At 50.3% G+C, this 15,365-nt stretch overlaps 1 protein-coding gene across 3 annotated transcripts in view; it reads left to right on the forward strand.

The window, feature by feature from the left end:
• Positions 1-15,365, forward strand: part of GRIK3 (glutamate ionotropic receptor kainate type subunit 3) — a 250,241-nt gene that overhangs the window by 177,566 nt on the left and 57,310 nt on the right. For all 3 annotated transcript variants that reach the window (XR_009553877.1, XM_007537496.3, XM_060206191.1), the window contains 4 exons: positions 5,013-5,186; positions 6,047-6,190; positions 11,467-11,574; positions 15,210-15,323. Coding sequence is in view for 2 of the 3 variants with exons in the window: in XM_007537496.3 (XP_007537558.1) it covers positions 5,013-5,186; positions 6,047-6,190; positions 11,467-11,574; positions 15,210-15,323 (540 nt within the window). In the remaining variant the exon portion in view is untranslated. The remainder of the gene's footprint in view (positions 1-5,012; positions 5,187-6,046; positions 6,191-11,466; positions 11,575-15,209; positions 15,324-15,365) is intronic.

The raw sequence follows: 15,365 nt of genomic DNA on the forward strand, positions 1-15,365 counted from the left end.
TTGAGCCATTCCCAGATAACCCCGCGTTAATCAGCCCCAGCTGAGCCCCTGCTCCATGTCATGTGTAGGTAGAAGCCTGGAGGTGAAAGAAGAATTATAATAAATTAATAGATAAGCAATCACAATTAATGCCACTTCCCGGCAATAACAGTTATATCATGGGAAAGATATTTTCATCTGTCATTCCTTAAGGCGATGTTTTCCAAGCTTCAGCTTCTACCCAGTCAGACCCATGGGGTGCTAATGAATTAGTCTATTATGTTATGCTGAATGTTTCTAAAAGGTCCCTCGTCGATACTGAATTCAGTGTGTCAACATTTGGCATCGAGAACAGCAACTTCTTGCCAAGCACCAAGGTTGTGCACAGTTCACTGTATACAGCACTTTGGGGGAGGGTCTCAGTCCAGGGTAGTTTGGACAAATAACTGGAGCTGGACAAAGAAGCCAGTTTACCAGCAAATCATTGCCCTCATGTCACAGAGGTGGCACGCTTGGTGCCTCAGGTCCTAAAACAACTTTCAGCAAAGCCCAGGCTCCTGGCAACAGGAAGAGAAGTGACCTAGCACTGCCCACTCCATCAGCCAGCCTCCCGGGCTGTGATTGGCTGCAGCCACTGTACTGCGAATAGCCTACCAAACACTACCTCTGACGATGGGAAGGGCTGGTGGTGTGGGCTCAGGGGCCCCTTGAATCCTTCTCACTAAATTGGGTCAGCCCCTGGTTCTACAGAAGGGTGAACCCTAGGGAGACTGCTTTGGCATTTTTCAAGTCTCAGATATTAGGTCAGTGTGGGACTGGAGAAGAGGGTGAGCCCAATGGTGCTGCCTGGGGGCAGAGCACAGCATCTTTCAGCTACAGTTCAGCTCTCACCCTAAACCTGAATACATCACTCCTACTCTCCACCTCCCCACCCCCCCAAAAAAAATGTCCCTCCATATCCATAGAACTGCGTCCAGAATTTGGGGGAAGATGTCTTTTTTCCTGAAGCAGTCCCTTTAAGGGTCTCACCTCCACCCCAGGTAGTTTCCAAAACCACTGTTCATTTCCAGCCACATGGAGCATTTTCCCTGGATGGAGGAGGTAGGGCACCAGTCTCTCTACTCCAGCCTCACCCCAGTGATGTCAAGGAGCTCTGGAGAGCCACTCAGTTGTCTAATCCTTCTTAAACACTGAGTAACAAGAGTGTTTGGCCAAGGGGGCTTATAGGGAAGACAGAATGAGACACAGTCTGTTGATAGCAGTGGAGTGAAGTCCTTGAGGTGCTAGAATAAGAGCGTAAGCTTGCTGACTTGCCCCATCGTGTATATGTAGAGTATGAAAGCAAGACTTCCTGGAGGAGATGACAGTAGAGATGAATCTTAAAGGATAGCCAGTCTTAGGGGAATTAAGAAAACAGGCCTTTCAGTCAGCTTTTAGAATATCCACAAAGAGACAGGCAAAGGCATGAGAAGGTAGGTATACGATGAGGGTGCAGACAGTGAGAAAGGAAAAAAAATCAATTTGGTGTTCTAGAGCCAAACTAAAATGGATTGGGGCAAGGAAGGAAAGTGAGGCTGGAAGAATGGAAAGTAAATTTGAGAGTTTTCACTTTATCCCAAGAAGGCAAGGAGGAGCTATTAAAGTATATTAAGTGAGGGAGTGACTGGTTAAGATAGATCCTTCAGATAGGCCCTCTGAATGCTGTCTGGAAGGCTATGATAATACCTTCTGGGTATAAACTGGGGTTTGGTGGGAGCATGTGACATCACAGGGCAAGGGGAGGCTCTCCTGGGTTTGCTTTCTCTGCTCCCCAGCTGTGTAACTGAGCAAAAGATCTCACCTGCCTGCCACTAGAATGGGCGGTGCCAATACCCTCCTCACAAAGTGGGACGTGGGTTTTCATACGCATGAAAGCCCTTAGAATAGTGTTCACTACTCTAAGATTATGGGTGTTCAGTGAATGCTAGCTCCCTACAATGTTCTTTGTTTTTCAAGAGAAAAATACAAGAAGGACACAGTTTATGTCTATTCTCTCTCCTCCAATAACTCAGTAATGCCTCTGGGGGCGGGGCAGTGAATGTAGTAGCTGTTGTCACATCAAAAGCAGCAAAATATGAACATTTGTCAATCATATGTCTACCACATATCAGCCATGTTCAATGCACATTTATTATTCCACCTGACAATCCTGTATGATAAGTACCATTGATATGCCCATTTTGCTGATGCAGTGCCTGAGGTAGGGAGAGAAGGGGAACTTGGACCCTGACAGCCTGGCTTCAAGGTTGGTGTCCCTAGTCACTAGCTCAAGCCACCTATGAGCTGTCCTCAGTGGGGAGTGTGAAGAGACAGGCCACTTTCCTGGTGTCACAGGGTCCCCCAAACCCTCTGTGCATGTTCTCCATTTGGGGGTAATAGCTTAAATGGTGGGCTCTCAAAACACAGGCTTGCCAGGCCCCACTCTACACTCTTTGGCTGACCCTTCCCCACCTAAGAGCTCCAATCACAGTTCTAGTGCACAGCTTTTGTCGGGTAATCACCGAGGACAAACCGTGGGGGCATAGGGGAGTTGAATAAGGTAGACAGTGGTGTACAAACAGTTCACCAAAAAGGAAAAATAGCAAAACAAAACCGGATCTGTAGTGCTTGGCTAAGATCTAGTTAGCAATGTGATGTCAGTGAGACAGTCAGGAAGAAGTTCAAACAGTTGGCTCTTCTAAGCCAGTGCCAGCCACCTCTCACACACCACTGAAATGGACCTGAGTACAAGTTCAGCTGCATTTTACCACCTATGTGACCTTAGGCCCATCACCTCACCCTGCGCCTTGGTCATATTTCCTCTCTGTAAAAAAGAGAACACTATTAATACCTATATCCCAGGGGCTTGTGACAGTGACATCATTGCTCATTCGCAGGATTGAGCACAGTACTCAACACTCCAGTTTCCACTGAGACCGGGACCAATAAATACCCTTCAACCAACTCAAGGGGGACCCCACCTGTGAAAGACCCTACTTCTTGCTCCCATCAGCATTTTCCATGTTCCAAATCAGTCATATTTATTTGTCATGGGGTTGGGTATCCCTCCCACGTCACAGCCAAGAAGAGTCCAGTGTCTCAGCACAGGATGGAGTCACCAAGAGAAAGCACCCATGGAAGTGAGCAGACCAGAGAACAGATAACTTTAAACCTCAGTTTCTCCACTAATGGGATGGGACCAATTGAGATTGCCAATGCATATTTTTCCAAAAGGGAAAAACATAGAATGAACATGTGTCAAAGATGTATTCAACTCATTAAAAGGAAGTCAGCAGGATGCCAATGCTGGCTCAAAAAGCATTGGAGGGATTGGCCATTTATCTGTACTGTGGGAGAGGAAAAAAAAAAAAACACAAGTACTAGAGTAACTACTAGATGGATTAATGTCCTACAGGGCAATAAATCTACAACCTTTTCTTTTCTTGAGACAAAAATCTACAAATTAACCCAGAATCCAGGTCTTTAACCAATAGCTGGCAATGAAGTCAAACCCAGATTTGTTCACCTAGAGATCTTTCCAGTGCTGGGAGGGGCTGGCAAATGTGTTTCCACGAGACACAAAAGGACACTCCGTTCTCCTTCTAAGTTGTAGTCGTTTTTGTTTTCCTGTTACCTACCACCTTCTCCCTCAATGTCCTACCTTGGAAACTGGCTTCTGTTTCTGACCCCTCCAGCCCTCTTTGCCTTCCCTCCCCAGACCACCTTTCTCCACAGCTGGAGCTACAGGTGGGCAGGGGCTGGGGTGCTGCATGTATTGGTCTGTTTCCTGCTAGCAGGCCAGTGTCCACCCAGTATTTCTGACCTTGGGGCCTCAGAGAATTGTGGTCCATCTTGAATGCTGGACAGAAAAGGTTATTTTAAAATGCCATCTTGGAGAGACAGGAGGTGGCACACCTGATAAAGCACATATTTTACTATGCCTAAGAACCTGGTTTCAAGCCCCTGGTCTCTACTTGCAGGGGGGGAAATCTTTAAAAGCAGTGAAGCAGTATTGCAGCGCTCTCTCTCTCTCTCTCTCTCTCTCCCTCTCCCTCTCCCTCTCCCTCTCCCTCTCCCTCTCCCTCTCCCTCTCCCTCTCTATCTTATCCTATCTTCTCAATTTCTCTATTAAAAGGAAAAGATGGTTGCCAAGAGTAGCAGATTCATCATGCAGGCACTGAGTCCCAGTGGAAAAATAAATAAATATTATAATAATAATTGATTTCAGGGTATGGGAGGATGAAAACTCTCATAAAAAAAAAAACCTGGATGGAACTGGAGGTGATAATGCTCAGTGAAATAAGTAAAGTGGTAAAAGACAACTACCAGATGGTTTTGTTCATGTGTGGAATATAGATGACTAAACTAAAAAAAAAAAAAGAAAGAAAGAAAACAGTAATCAAGCTGTCTCTCTGTGTGAGAGCTATAGTGGTTGCCAGAGCAGTGGACACAGGTATTTGGGACATAGGGCTTTGACAGTGAGTGCCACGACTTGTACACACCACAAATCTATGTAAAACTTTCTTCTTAAACTCTTAGACTTTTGTAAGCCACTCTTAGATCACTAATAATAATTTTTTTAAAAAAACCCTCCCTTCAGCCTCCTTCTGAGTAACTTGGCATTGCCCAGGCAAAGCCGTCTGAGATCCTGCTATATATAGTGAGCTGCCTGGTGGAGGCTCTGGCTCTCTGGTCTTCTGACCCTGTGATGTTGGAGAGCAGGTGGCATCTGTGACCCTCCCATCTGGGAGCCGGAAAGGAGACCGGTGCTCATTTTGCAGATGAAGAAGCAGGTGGAGGGACCAGCCTGAGAGCCCTACAGTGAGGCAGGGGTGGGTGGGGGATTCTCCTCCTGCCAAGTGACTTCTCTAGTTCAAGTTGACAGACACATGCTCCTATGAGCGCTCCCTGAGGGAGCCAGAGGACCCACAGAGCTCTGCAGGGGAGTGTGGGGCTGGGGACTGTGCCCAGTGAGGCCAGCCAATGCTTTACAAATCCTGCCTCTCCTCATTCAGGACCTGTATGCATTAGACCTGGAGCCCTACCGCTACTCAGGGGTGAACCTGACGGGCTTCCGGATCCTCAATGTGGACAACCCTCATGTCTTGGCCATCGTGGAGAAGTGGTCCATGGAGCGGCTGCAGGCAGCTCCCCGTGCTGAGTCTGGCCTTTTGGATGGAGTGATGATGGTAGGACAAAGGGATGACCAAAAGATTTTCCTTCCTTCTTTCCTTCCTTCCTCCCTCACACCCTCCTGTCCTTCCTTCTTTCCAACCCTCCTAGTTTTACTCCTTCCATTTCATCGCTCCTCCCTTCTTTTCTTTCATCCCTTCCCTCCCTCCCTTGTCTGCTTCCTCCCGTCCATCATTCCTTATTTCTTTCTTAAGCTTTCTTTCCCTTTCTCCTTCCTCTTTCCCTTCTTCCTTTCCTTTTACCTCTTTCCTGCTTCTTCTCAATGTCTTCCTTCTCTCTTCCCTTCTTTCCTTCCTTCCTTCTTTCTCTTCTACCTCTCTTTCCCTTCCTTCTCACTCTCCTTCTTCCTTTCTCTTCCCCTCCCCCCACTTCTTAAGACCTACCATGTGTCAGCCAAACCTTAGGCTAGAGGTGAGAACACAGAGGAGTCAGCTATAACCCCACTCCAAGGGATCCCTTCCCCCCACCCCCTCTGGTGGGAACACAAATGTCAGGCAGGTGATGGGAGGGTGACAGAGCACAGATGAGGACATACTAGGACTGGGTACAAAGGCTCCCAGCTGTGAGGCATAGAGCTGTAGAGGTGGGGGAGAGGCAGGTGGGGACCTGGATAGGACAGTGGGATGAAATGGAGGGACTGCAGTGAAGAGGCCTGACCTGTAGTGGATGCTGTTGGAAGAGCCTCAGAGTTAACCCAGACCTAGCCTCTCACCTCTGGAGCCTTCCCTCACCAAGACTCCTGGGCATCCTTGGCTTATGGTGGGGGGAGTGGGAGTGACAGGATAGGTGGGTGGATAAATTGGGGGGGCTTTGGAGCCCTCTCAGGAAAGCCTTGGGCTCTCCTCCCCCTACTCAGACCGACGCAGCCTTACTGTACGATGCTGTCCACATCGTGTCTGTGTGCTACCAGCGGGCACCACAGATGACCGTGAACTCCCTGCAGTGCCATCGGCACAAGGCTTGGCGCTTTGGTGGTCGCTTCATGAACTTCATCAAGGAGGTGAGACCCCCCCCAACATCCTTCCCCAGGGCCAGACCCCCAGGGGACACTGCTGCAGAGTGCTCAAAGGTCTAGTTTGGAGGGGCAGACAGAATTGATTTCCAATCCATGTGAACTTGGGGGCAAGTCACCTGAAGTCCCTGAGCTTCAGTTTCTTTGGGCGACATAGACTGAAAAGAACCAAACTTACTGGATGACTGAGAAGCCTAACACACCTCCCGGCACATGGCAGGTGCACAGTGGGACCAGCACTGTCAGCTACACATAGCGGGGACTTTTGAAGTATAACAAATGAGAAGCTTTGCTTTTTGCTGGGTGGCCTTAGGCAAGCTAGAGAAGTGTACTGAGCCTTGGTTCCCTAAACCAGGGTACCAACCACCATGTTAAAGTGCTTAGTGCAGTGGCAGCATAGAAGGCTCAGCAGCTGACAATCTTTCCCCCACAAACTCCTCTCACATCATGGGACCATAAGCCATGTCCCCATCTAGGGTCCCTGCTGGCAGCCAGCTCTCCTGGCATCATGGCAGCTCTGTATGAGTCCTGTCCATGGAGTCAAACAGAGGAAACCAAATGCAGACACTGGCCCTGCTGTCAGGAAGATGACGACGGAGATGTAGTGTCAACTTTTCATTTCAAGGGACTCCATCACCATGACCCTTGTAAGGTCAGGACAGTCAGAGTAACTGTTCCCATTTTACAGATGGGGACATGAAGGTCAAGGCTGGCATCCCGGCCCCATCATCACTCCCCCTTTGAGTAGCGGTGAGATGATTCACTGGTTGATACCAAGTTGCCTCAGCTGCAAAATGGGTTAAGCAATAGTGCCTACCTCAGAGGGTTGTTGAGAAGGCAGAGTGGAAAGCTGTGTACCAAGCCCCTAGCCATACCCAGGGCAGCAAGCCCTGGGAAAGGTAGATAGATACAGGAGGCCCAGCGGAAGGAGCTCTAGGCAAGTTGTCCTGGGTGTGAGGGAGCGAACTTATACAGAGCAGTTCCAGGAAGTCCTGTAGGAAGCTCCGCATAGTGGCTCTCATGACAGCCAGTGCAAAGGCCCAGAAATGGATCAGACTGCCTTGGGAGTGTGTTCATTTATTTCATAACCATGGTGAGGGTCTTCTAGGTGCCAGGCCCTGAACTCTGCTCTAGTGATCCAGTGGGGACAGACAGAGGAGCCCCTACACTCACAGACTCCCCTGCTCAGGGATCAACAGGCATTGACCATGCTACTGCCTTAGTGAATGTAATCTGCTGTTCTAAGAAAGGCAGCCATGACAGTCATGGAAATGGCTTAGTGGACAGGGCAGCTTCCTCCTTGACCCTGAGCTCATAGCATTGCTCGGGGTGAGGCCAGGGCCATGCTTGAATTTTAGAGCCAGGCTAAAAGGAGAGTGGGTAAGATGCAGTCTCTAGAATCTTTTGTGTTTGCCTTCAGAGCTTGTCTCACTCTCTTCCCAGCCCAGCTCCTGGGCAGCAACTAGCCTCCAATTCCTCTGTGGGCAACCACCATCTCACAGTGACTCTCAGAAAGCAGGTTAGATCATGACAACAGCTTCCTCACCTGAGAGGAATTTTTCTATCAGATATGTTGGCATAAGAGGACCACAACGGTCCCCACTTCCCCTGTCCTTCCCATGCAGACACAGACAAGGTCTGAGTGTCCTGTGTCCTGTATCCTGAGTAAAACCTGGCTAAGCTGGGTCACTGTGGCCCTGATGATCCCACGAAGCTGGGAGCCCAGGGAGGCAGAGGAAAGTGGCTTCGAAACTCAATCACTGTCTAGCTGTGAGACCGCAGACAAGATATTAAACTCACTGTGCTTCCGGTCCTCCTCTGAAGAGTGAAAAGAATAGGGATGCTGTAGTGAGTTATGTAGGCAGGTGTGAAACACATAGGACAGCACCTGGCCCTTCAGACAACCATCCAAATGGTTGGCTGCTTTCACAGCAGGTGCTGTAATAGCCACCACCCCTGCTCTTACCATTGCTAATTTCTGCTCTGTGGTGGGCTTCCTGCTAAAGACTATCTCCAGGCCACGCAGCTTGAGCCCCTGACCCCCACCTCAACTCCAAGAATATTGAAGGCTAGGTACTCCAGCAGATTTACCTCTGTGCTCAGTATAGAAAGGGGAGCCCTCTTACTCACCCCAGGGCTGAGCAACCCAGGCTGGTTTCCTGACCCCCAAAGCACAGACAGTGACTGTTTAAGGGTATAGACTACTTACTAAGCCCTTCGGCTCACCTCCTTCTAAGGTGGTGGGGATTCAAAGCCTGGAGCTGCCAAGCACTTGCCTGCTGTCACCCAACTGACCACGGCCAGCGCTCAGGTCCCCAAGCCCAGCACATACTTTACATACTCCCTTCGGACCATTTCCAGGTTGTCCATCTCCTCATCAGACTGCGTGACAGTAAATCATTTTAAAGACTTGGCATTTCCGAGAGGAGCTGGAAAATACCAGGCTGGAGTTCAGAGCGTGTGAAGCATCTTTCATTTAGTGAGTCCTGAGCGGCTGCTGCAAGGGGCGGGCGGGCATGGAAATGTCACGGGGAGGGAGGAGCTGCCAGCAGCTCCCTGCCCTGCCCTGGCCCTGCTCACCCGCCCACAGACAGGCCGCGCACCTGCTGGCATTTAATTCCTCTGCAGCTGACAGGGAGGGAGGCTTGGAGGCACCTGCTGTGATTTCCCAGGGGGCCAGGAGATAGCCAGGGGAGGAACTGGAGGGGAGGCAGGGGCTGGGCACAGGGCAGGCTGAGCCTCGTGGGAAGTCAAACCCTGGTCTTCGCCTTCTCTGAGGTGTTTGGGTCTTCTTCCCTCTTCTCTTCCCATCTTTCTGGACTGTGCAAGTCCACCCCACGTGGACACTGTGACCCCAGACTCTTTCATTTTGCTCCTGCGGAAAGGGAGTCAATGGGCCTACACCACCATTACTCAGGCCTGCCTAGCACACTCCCTCTTTGAGCCCCAGTGATGATAGCTGTGAAAAGGAGAGTATTGAGGGCAGCCACCCAACAAGACAGTGGCAGGATGAAAAGGAGCTCACACAGGGACAGATGCCAGGCTTCTGGTGGGGTTTCTACTGACCCCGTCTCCACAGCCAAGACCCTGGTCTAATTGAAGCCCATGGAAGGAAGCAACAAAGGGGAAATGAATGTCAAGCCACCCCATCCAGCACTGGACTAAGCACTTCACACACGTTCTTAACATCTTGTGAGTTAGGCACTTCCCTGCTTCGTGAAGCTCACAATCCCTTGTGGAAAGCCCACATTTTATCCGATTATTTATTGATTTTTATTGTTGTCACGGGAGCGTCTCTGCTCTGAGCTGACTTCTTCAGACAGAAACACAGAGACAGTGGGAAAGATATTACAGCACCAAGGCTTCCTACAGTATGATGGGGCCTGGACTTGAACCTCAGTCATGCACCTGACATATGCATGTGACCTGACAGCTTCCCAGGTGAGCTGTCCTGCTGGCCCATACCCACTTTGCTTGCAGCCTCCTGGGCCCTGCCAAGAGGCTGAGCTGGTGTCCCCCTTTGCCCACCGACACTTACATCCAGAAAACCGCATGATGCCTTAGAGCCACCAGGTGTCTGGGCAGGCCTAGAGACTTTAGTTTAGGGTCTACAGAGAGTCTTATGGGAATCTGTGAACCCCTGAACTGGGGTGTGAAGTTGTGAGCATCAGCAGGGGTGTGGGAGGTCACACAGCCTAGGAGAGGCTCTGGGATCTTTTTTTTTTTTTTTTCTCCTGAATCTGCAGGGGATCGTGACTCTGGTGGGAACAGGAGCCCAAACTGAGCAGGCAAGGTCCTCAATATTCAGACTCTCTGCCTGTTCACATTCCTCTAGCCTGCCAGGCAGTGTAAGCTGCCAGCCCCTGCCTCTACCCCCTCCCCAACAAGCACACACCTGTTCAACTCTGTTCCCAGTGTCTCAAGGAGGTATGAGGTTTTTCTCTGCTCAGATGCAGAAAACCCTCATCTTTGGGCACTTACCTGGGTGCTGGCTGCATCCTGACTCAGTAGAGGAGGCGAAGGAGGGCAAGAACTCCAGCCAAGGGGACGGGGCCCTGGACCCTAAGTTCCAGATGGCTTTGCCTCCTGTTCATCCTGTGAGCTTGTGACACATGGCTCTTTCTGGGCTCTCACCTGACCCACCTTCATATCGCCAGCTTCTGAAGAGGCGATATGACAGAGCTACTGCTCCTTGCTCTGGCCTGAGCCCCTGGGAAAAACATGATCTAGGGTACAGTAGGCAAGCCTTTTCTGTAAAGGCCAGCTTGAGAATATTTTAGTGTTGGGGGGGTGGGCAAGACAGTTCCAACAATTCAGTTGTTAGAAGTGAAGCACAACAGCCATTGAAGAGAACCTGTGAGTGTGTGGATATGGCTGTGAGTTAAGAACCCTCAAAAACAGGCAAGGCCAACTAGCACCCTTTATTTGCCAAACGCTGATCTAAAAGATGGAACATTTCTTCATTTGGAGCCTGTCTCTCTCTGGGTCTCTGCTTGCCTCTCTCTAGGATAATTAATGATGCAAATGACAACAAAGGCAAACAAGAGCCGCTCTTTATTCCAGGCTCAGGTGGGGCCACAGGTAGTGTTCTGAGCATTTGCAGTGACATCTCGCTCAGTCCCCTCCCCCAGAGCATTTTGGTGAGGTGAGCACTTGTATTAGTTCCATTTGACGGATAAGGAAACTGAGGCAGAGAGGGGAAATGAAATTCCCAAGGTCACCCAGCTAGCTGAGCTGTACCTCCCAGCGACTTAAGTTGAAAGTTCTTAGCCACAGCATTCATGGAGCATCTCAGGCTGGGTTTTTTTTTTTTTTGTCCCCCATAACCCCCATTCGCTGGGGGCTGCTCCAAGTGCCAGGCTTCACAGCTCGGATGGGCATGGCTCTTCTGCCCCTCTGGTTTGGTCAGGCCTCACCTACCCAACTATACCGGGTTTCCACCGTGCCCCTCACTGGGGAGCTGACTCGGACTCCCCCTCCTTGTGGCTCTGAGGCAGGGGCTTATTTGAGTGCATTCGAGATTGATGTTGTACACGAGAAGGTGCACATGTAAAACTGGCTAAAGAGCATAATGGAATTTATGGAAATCGCTGGTCTGCACCATAGCCTGAGCAATGATGGAGGTGATTATTAATTAATCATGGTCTTGGGGGAACAGTATCAGTGCGAGGAGTAATTAAAATGAAGCATTGTACAGTTGTATCGAATGATGATTTATGAGCCCGAGGAATAGCCATTCCATGCTGCCCTCTCCCCTCCGGCAGGCTCAATGGGAAGGATTAACTGGACGGATCGTTTTCAACAAAACCAGTGGCTTGAGAACAGACTTCGATCTGGACATCATCAGCCTGAAGGAGGATGGCCTGGAAAAGGTGGGTGTGTGTAGGGGAGGGAGGTGAGGGTGTGAAGCAGGGAGGGGTGCATATGAAGCACAGTGCTTTCCTATCACAGCCCCAGGCAGACACCCAGAAGGAGAGAGCAAGGCCCAACCCAGCTGCCTCCGCAGGGCATGGCCTGAGCTGGTATGCCCTATGCTTGACCCATCTGCAAACTCAAAGGCAGTTTCAGCATCCTGGCCATGGCAGACACCAAAACCATCACCCATCCTTTGGGCCATTCAGGGTGCTTAGCCTGGGAAGCACAGTGAAGGCTCATGGGACAGACAGGCTGTCGCTAAGTCCCTGCAAGACTGTGAGTGTACAGGCATGCCTGTGGGTAACAGAAGCTCTCTCCTGGCCAAGAGGCACCTTCTGGAAGGAGTGATTGAGGTGCACAGGCCACAATTAAGCAGTGATTGCTTGTCTGAGAGGTGGAGGTGATTCTTAGCCTTGGAGATAGCTTGTAGTGTATGGATTCTAAACTCCCCACTCCAGGCTGCTAAGGCTTCTGTGTTTCCAGGAGTTTGGATGAGGGTGAAAGGCCACACCTGGGGCTAAGGCCTGCCAGCTGTGAAACTCAAGAAACACTTGTAATGAGGCCAATTCTGATCTCCCTGGTGGCCTTCACACAGTCTGTCCAAGTTCAACTGCTAGGCTGAGAAAGGAGATTTATCACGAAGCTCCCACCTCTGTTCTCCGTGTCCTCTGAAGCCTTCGAGGAGGGACTCTGCCACACCTGCTACCGGCTAGGCCCAGGGCACCTGTCCACCTCTGGGAATAGGATGTACACATTACAGAGAGCAGAGAGCATGAAGTAAAGAGGACGCCTTTGGTGCTTGTGGGCCTTCAAGATGTGTTGTGCTGTGCTTTACTTTTTTCCTAAGATGGAGGCCTCATGCATGTGCAATTTCGCCACTCAAGTGACTTTCATTCAAGCAAAGAGAAGCAGACAGAGAGGAAGGACACCACAACTCTGGAGCTTCCCCTAGTGTTACAGCACCTTTCATTTGGGAGTGGGGCTCATATTTAGCCACTGTATGTGGCAAGCCTTGCATAGTGAGTTGTCTCTCCACCTCCAGGAGGTCTTTATCATCCTTTTCTCCTTTACCTCAACTGATTGAGCCCTCTTCCTTGGATTATTTTAACACCCTGACCTGGCTTCCCAGAATTTCCATGTAAGCCCTGTAGACATCTGACTACATATACAGACGAAGCTTCCAGTCTGCTCTAAAACTGCCCAGGGCTTCCTAGTGCTGAGTCATTAAGATTCAGCCCCTTGCCCAGGCCTTCTGGACTCTCTGTCCATAAAGTGCTCCAACTTGCCTTTCTAGACCTGGTCCCCTGCCCCCTGGACACCCACCCCCATGGTCTGTCCAGTCTTGCTCCCTTATGCCAATGCAGTCAGCCTGGCTTCAGGAGAGACCTATCTATGTCCTGAGCTCTTTCCCTCAGCCACACACCTGGTTCTGCCTGGCAGCATCTTGGGGCACAAACTCTATTCACTCCTGAGCTTCTTAAAGACTCACAGAGTCATGTGTTGAGGAGGAGACAACTTGGAAACCAAACCATTCATTGGAAGTGCTTTTATGCCACACAGAGCATCAGTCCTGTAAAGTCCATGGCTGTGGCCTCTGCTCCTAAACCCTAATGGAGACCAATTAGTCCAACCCCAAACAAAGGGCAGGCATTCCCATCGAGCAGTCTGTCCTTTTCCCTTTAAGCTTCCCTCCTCCTCTGGCAATACTGCAAGACCCTGTTATTCTTTACCCAACCAGCTGTCTGTGTCAGTTCTGCTATCTCAGCTACCCATCTCGGGAAAGAGCTTCAGCTCTTTCTAAGTTGGCATGCACACCATCACTTCCCATACCCATGCCTATGGCAGACATCAGTAATAGATTGTCAGAGAGCATCATATACCTAAGCAGCTCTCTCCCAACATCCTTCCAGGCAATTCATACACAGCAATCACAGCTAAGACTCCCAAATGCTCTCTTTGGGCAGATGTTCCACCAGAAGCTTCTACTTCTAGCCACCTAGGTTTTAAGCAGAGTACCTCTGATGGCTGGGTTATCATCAGCCTTAACTGTTCTCATGTCTCACAGCAGCTGGGCCCAACAAGGTATGCACTTGGAACTCAATAGCTGCTTGCTGGGCCCAGGTTCCTGCTTTTCCTTTGGCCACTCTGAGAGATGCTGGCTATCTGATACCTTCTGCACCCAGGAGTGCTGCTGAGGTTGGCTCTGAGATTGGCCCACTTCAGAGAAGTGCTTGTCTCTTCTCCTCTTGTCTGGGGTAGGGTGTGGGTGGGGTACAGGGAATTGCATGGAGAGAGATCCTCTCTAGAGAGAGTACAGAGCCAGCAAGCATGACCACTCTGTCTCATGGATCATCACTGCTATTTGCTAAGCTGGGTCATAGTGGAGCCAGCCAGCTCCAGCCTCTGGCTTTGGGAGGATTAAGGCAGAATTACCCAAGCATAATTACACGTCTCTCTGCTGTCTGCTTTGCACAGTTCTCTTAATGGGATGTTTGCATTTGGCCTCTCTATTTAATTGATTAAGTTTCCTGGGTAGCCCCCAACTAGGCCAAGGACAAGGTGGGCATGCCAAAAGCTTTCTTGATAGGGAGGAGCTGAGATGGAGATAGAGCGAGGCAGAGATAGGTACAAAGAGATCCAAGGCTTTAGAGCAATTGTCTCCCTCCAACATCTTGCCTGTACCAACCAAAGCACTGGAAGAAGAGGCATTGCACCACACTGATTGTCTCTGCCATCTTTATCAGTGAACCGGCAAAGCAAACTTCCTTCTCACCGAACCTGGTTCCTAGTTAGGAATATCTGTGCTCTACCTTACCCCCAGACAGCTACAGAGACCAGTGCCCTTCTCCAGCCAGCCTTCTGACATGTGACATAGCTCCACATCTTAGTCCCCACCCCACAGGTGTCTGATGAAGCCTACCTACTTCCAGACACTTTGATATGTATATGTCCAGTATTACTCAAGTATCAGGGGTTATTTATTTATTATTTTAACCAGAACACTACACAGTTCTGGCTCATGGTTGGATCTGGGGATTGAGACAGAACACTCAAAGCCTCAGGCATGAAAGTCATTTGCATCACCATCATGCTGTCTGATAGCCCTGGTTCTAGATGCTTTGGACAGCAGCTGATGCCAGGAGCTAGCAGTCAGTGGGTAGCTGGATGCCCAGGGTCCACCCACCCCACCAAGAGGGATAGATCCCACATGGTCAGATAGCTCTGTCCCACACCATCACCTGGCCCTGGCCCAGGATGCCTGCTTTCTTTCTGGCACCTGCTTCATTCCAGGCTGGGTTCTCCTGAGCTCCTTGGGGGTGGTCTTTGCCTCCATCCTTCCCCTCTACATCATCCTCTTCCACTGTGCTGGGTCAGGGATGGCAGACTCAGGAGGCCCCACACCTGCTGCAGGGGAGAGGGCTGCCCTCTGGAAGGAGGGAGGCAAAGGGGCTGCAAGGACAGCCAGCTCAGAACTCATTAGTGAAATGCTGGTGATGAATGTGTGTGAGGCAGTAAGCTTGCTGGTATGGGGGAAGTATGGAGAGGTGGAGGATCCAGTCCCCTATTATCTGTCTGTCTCTGCCCATTCCAGGTCGGAGTGTGGAGTCCTGCTGAGGGGCTAAACATCACAGAGGTTGCCAAAGGCCGAGGCCCTAATGTCACGGATTCCCTGACAAATAGGTCACTCATCGTCACCACAGTGTTGGTAAGAGCCGATAGGCCTATAGGAGGGACCTTCTTAGCAGGC

The sequence above is a fragment of the Erinaceus europaeus genome, chromosome 13 (genome assembly GCF_950295315.1).
Source record: "Erinaceus europaeus chromosome 13, mEriEur2.1, whole genome shotgun sequence".
NCBI lineage: Eukaryota > Metazoa > Chordata > Mammalia > Eulipotyphla > Erinaceidae > Erinaceus > Erinaceus europaeus.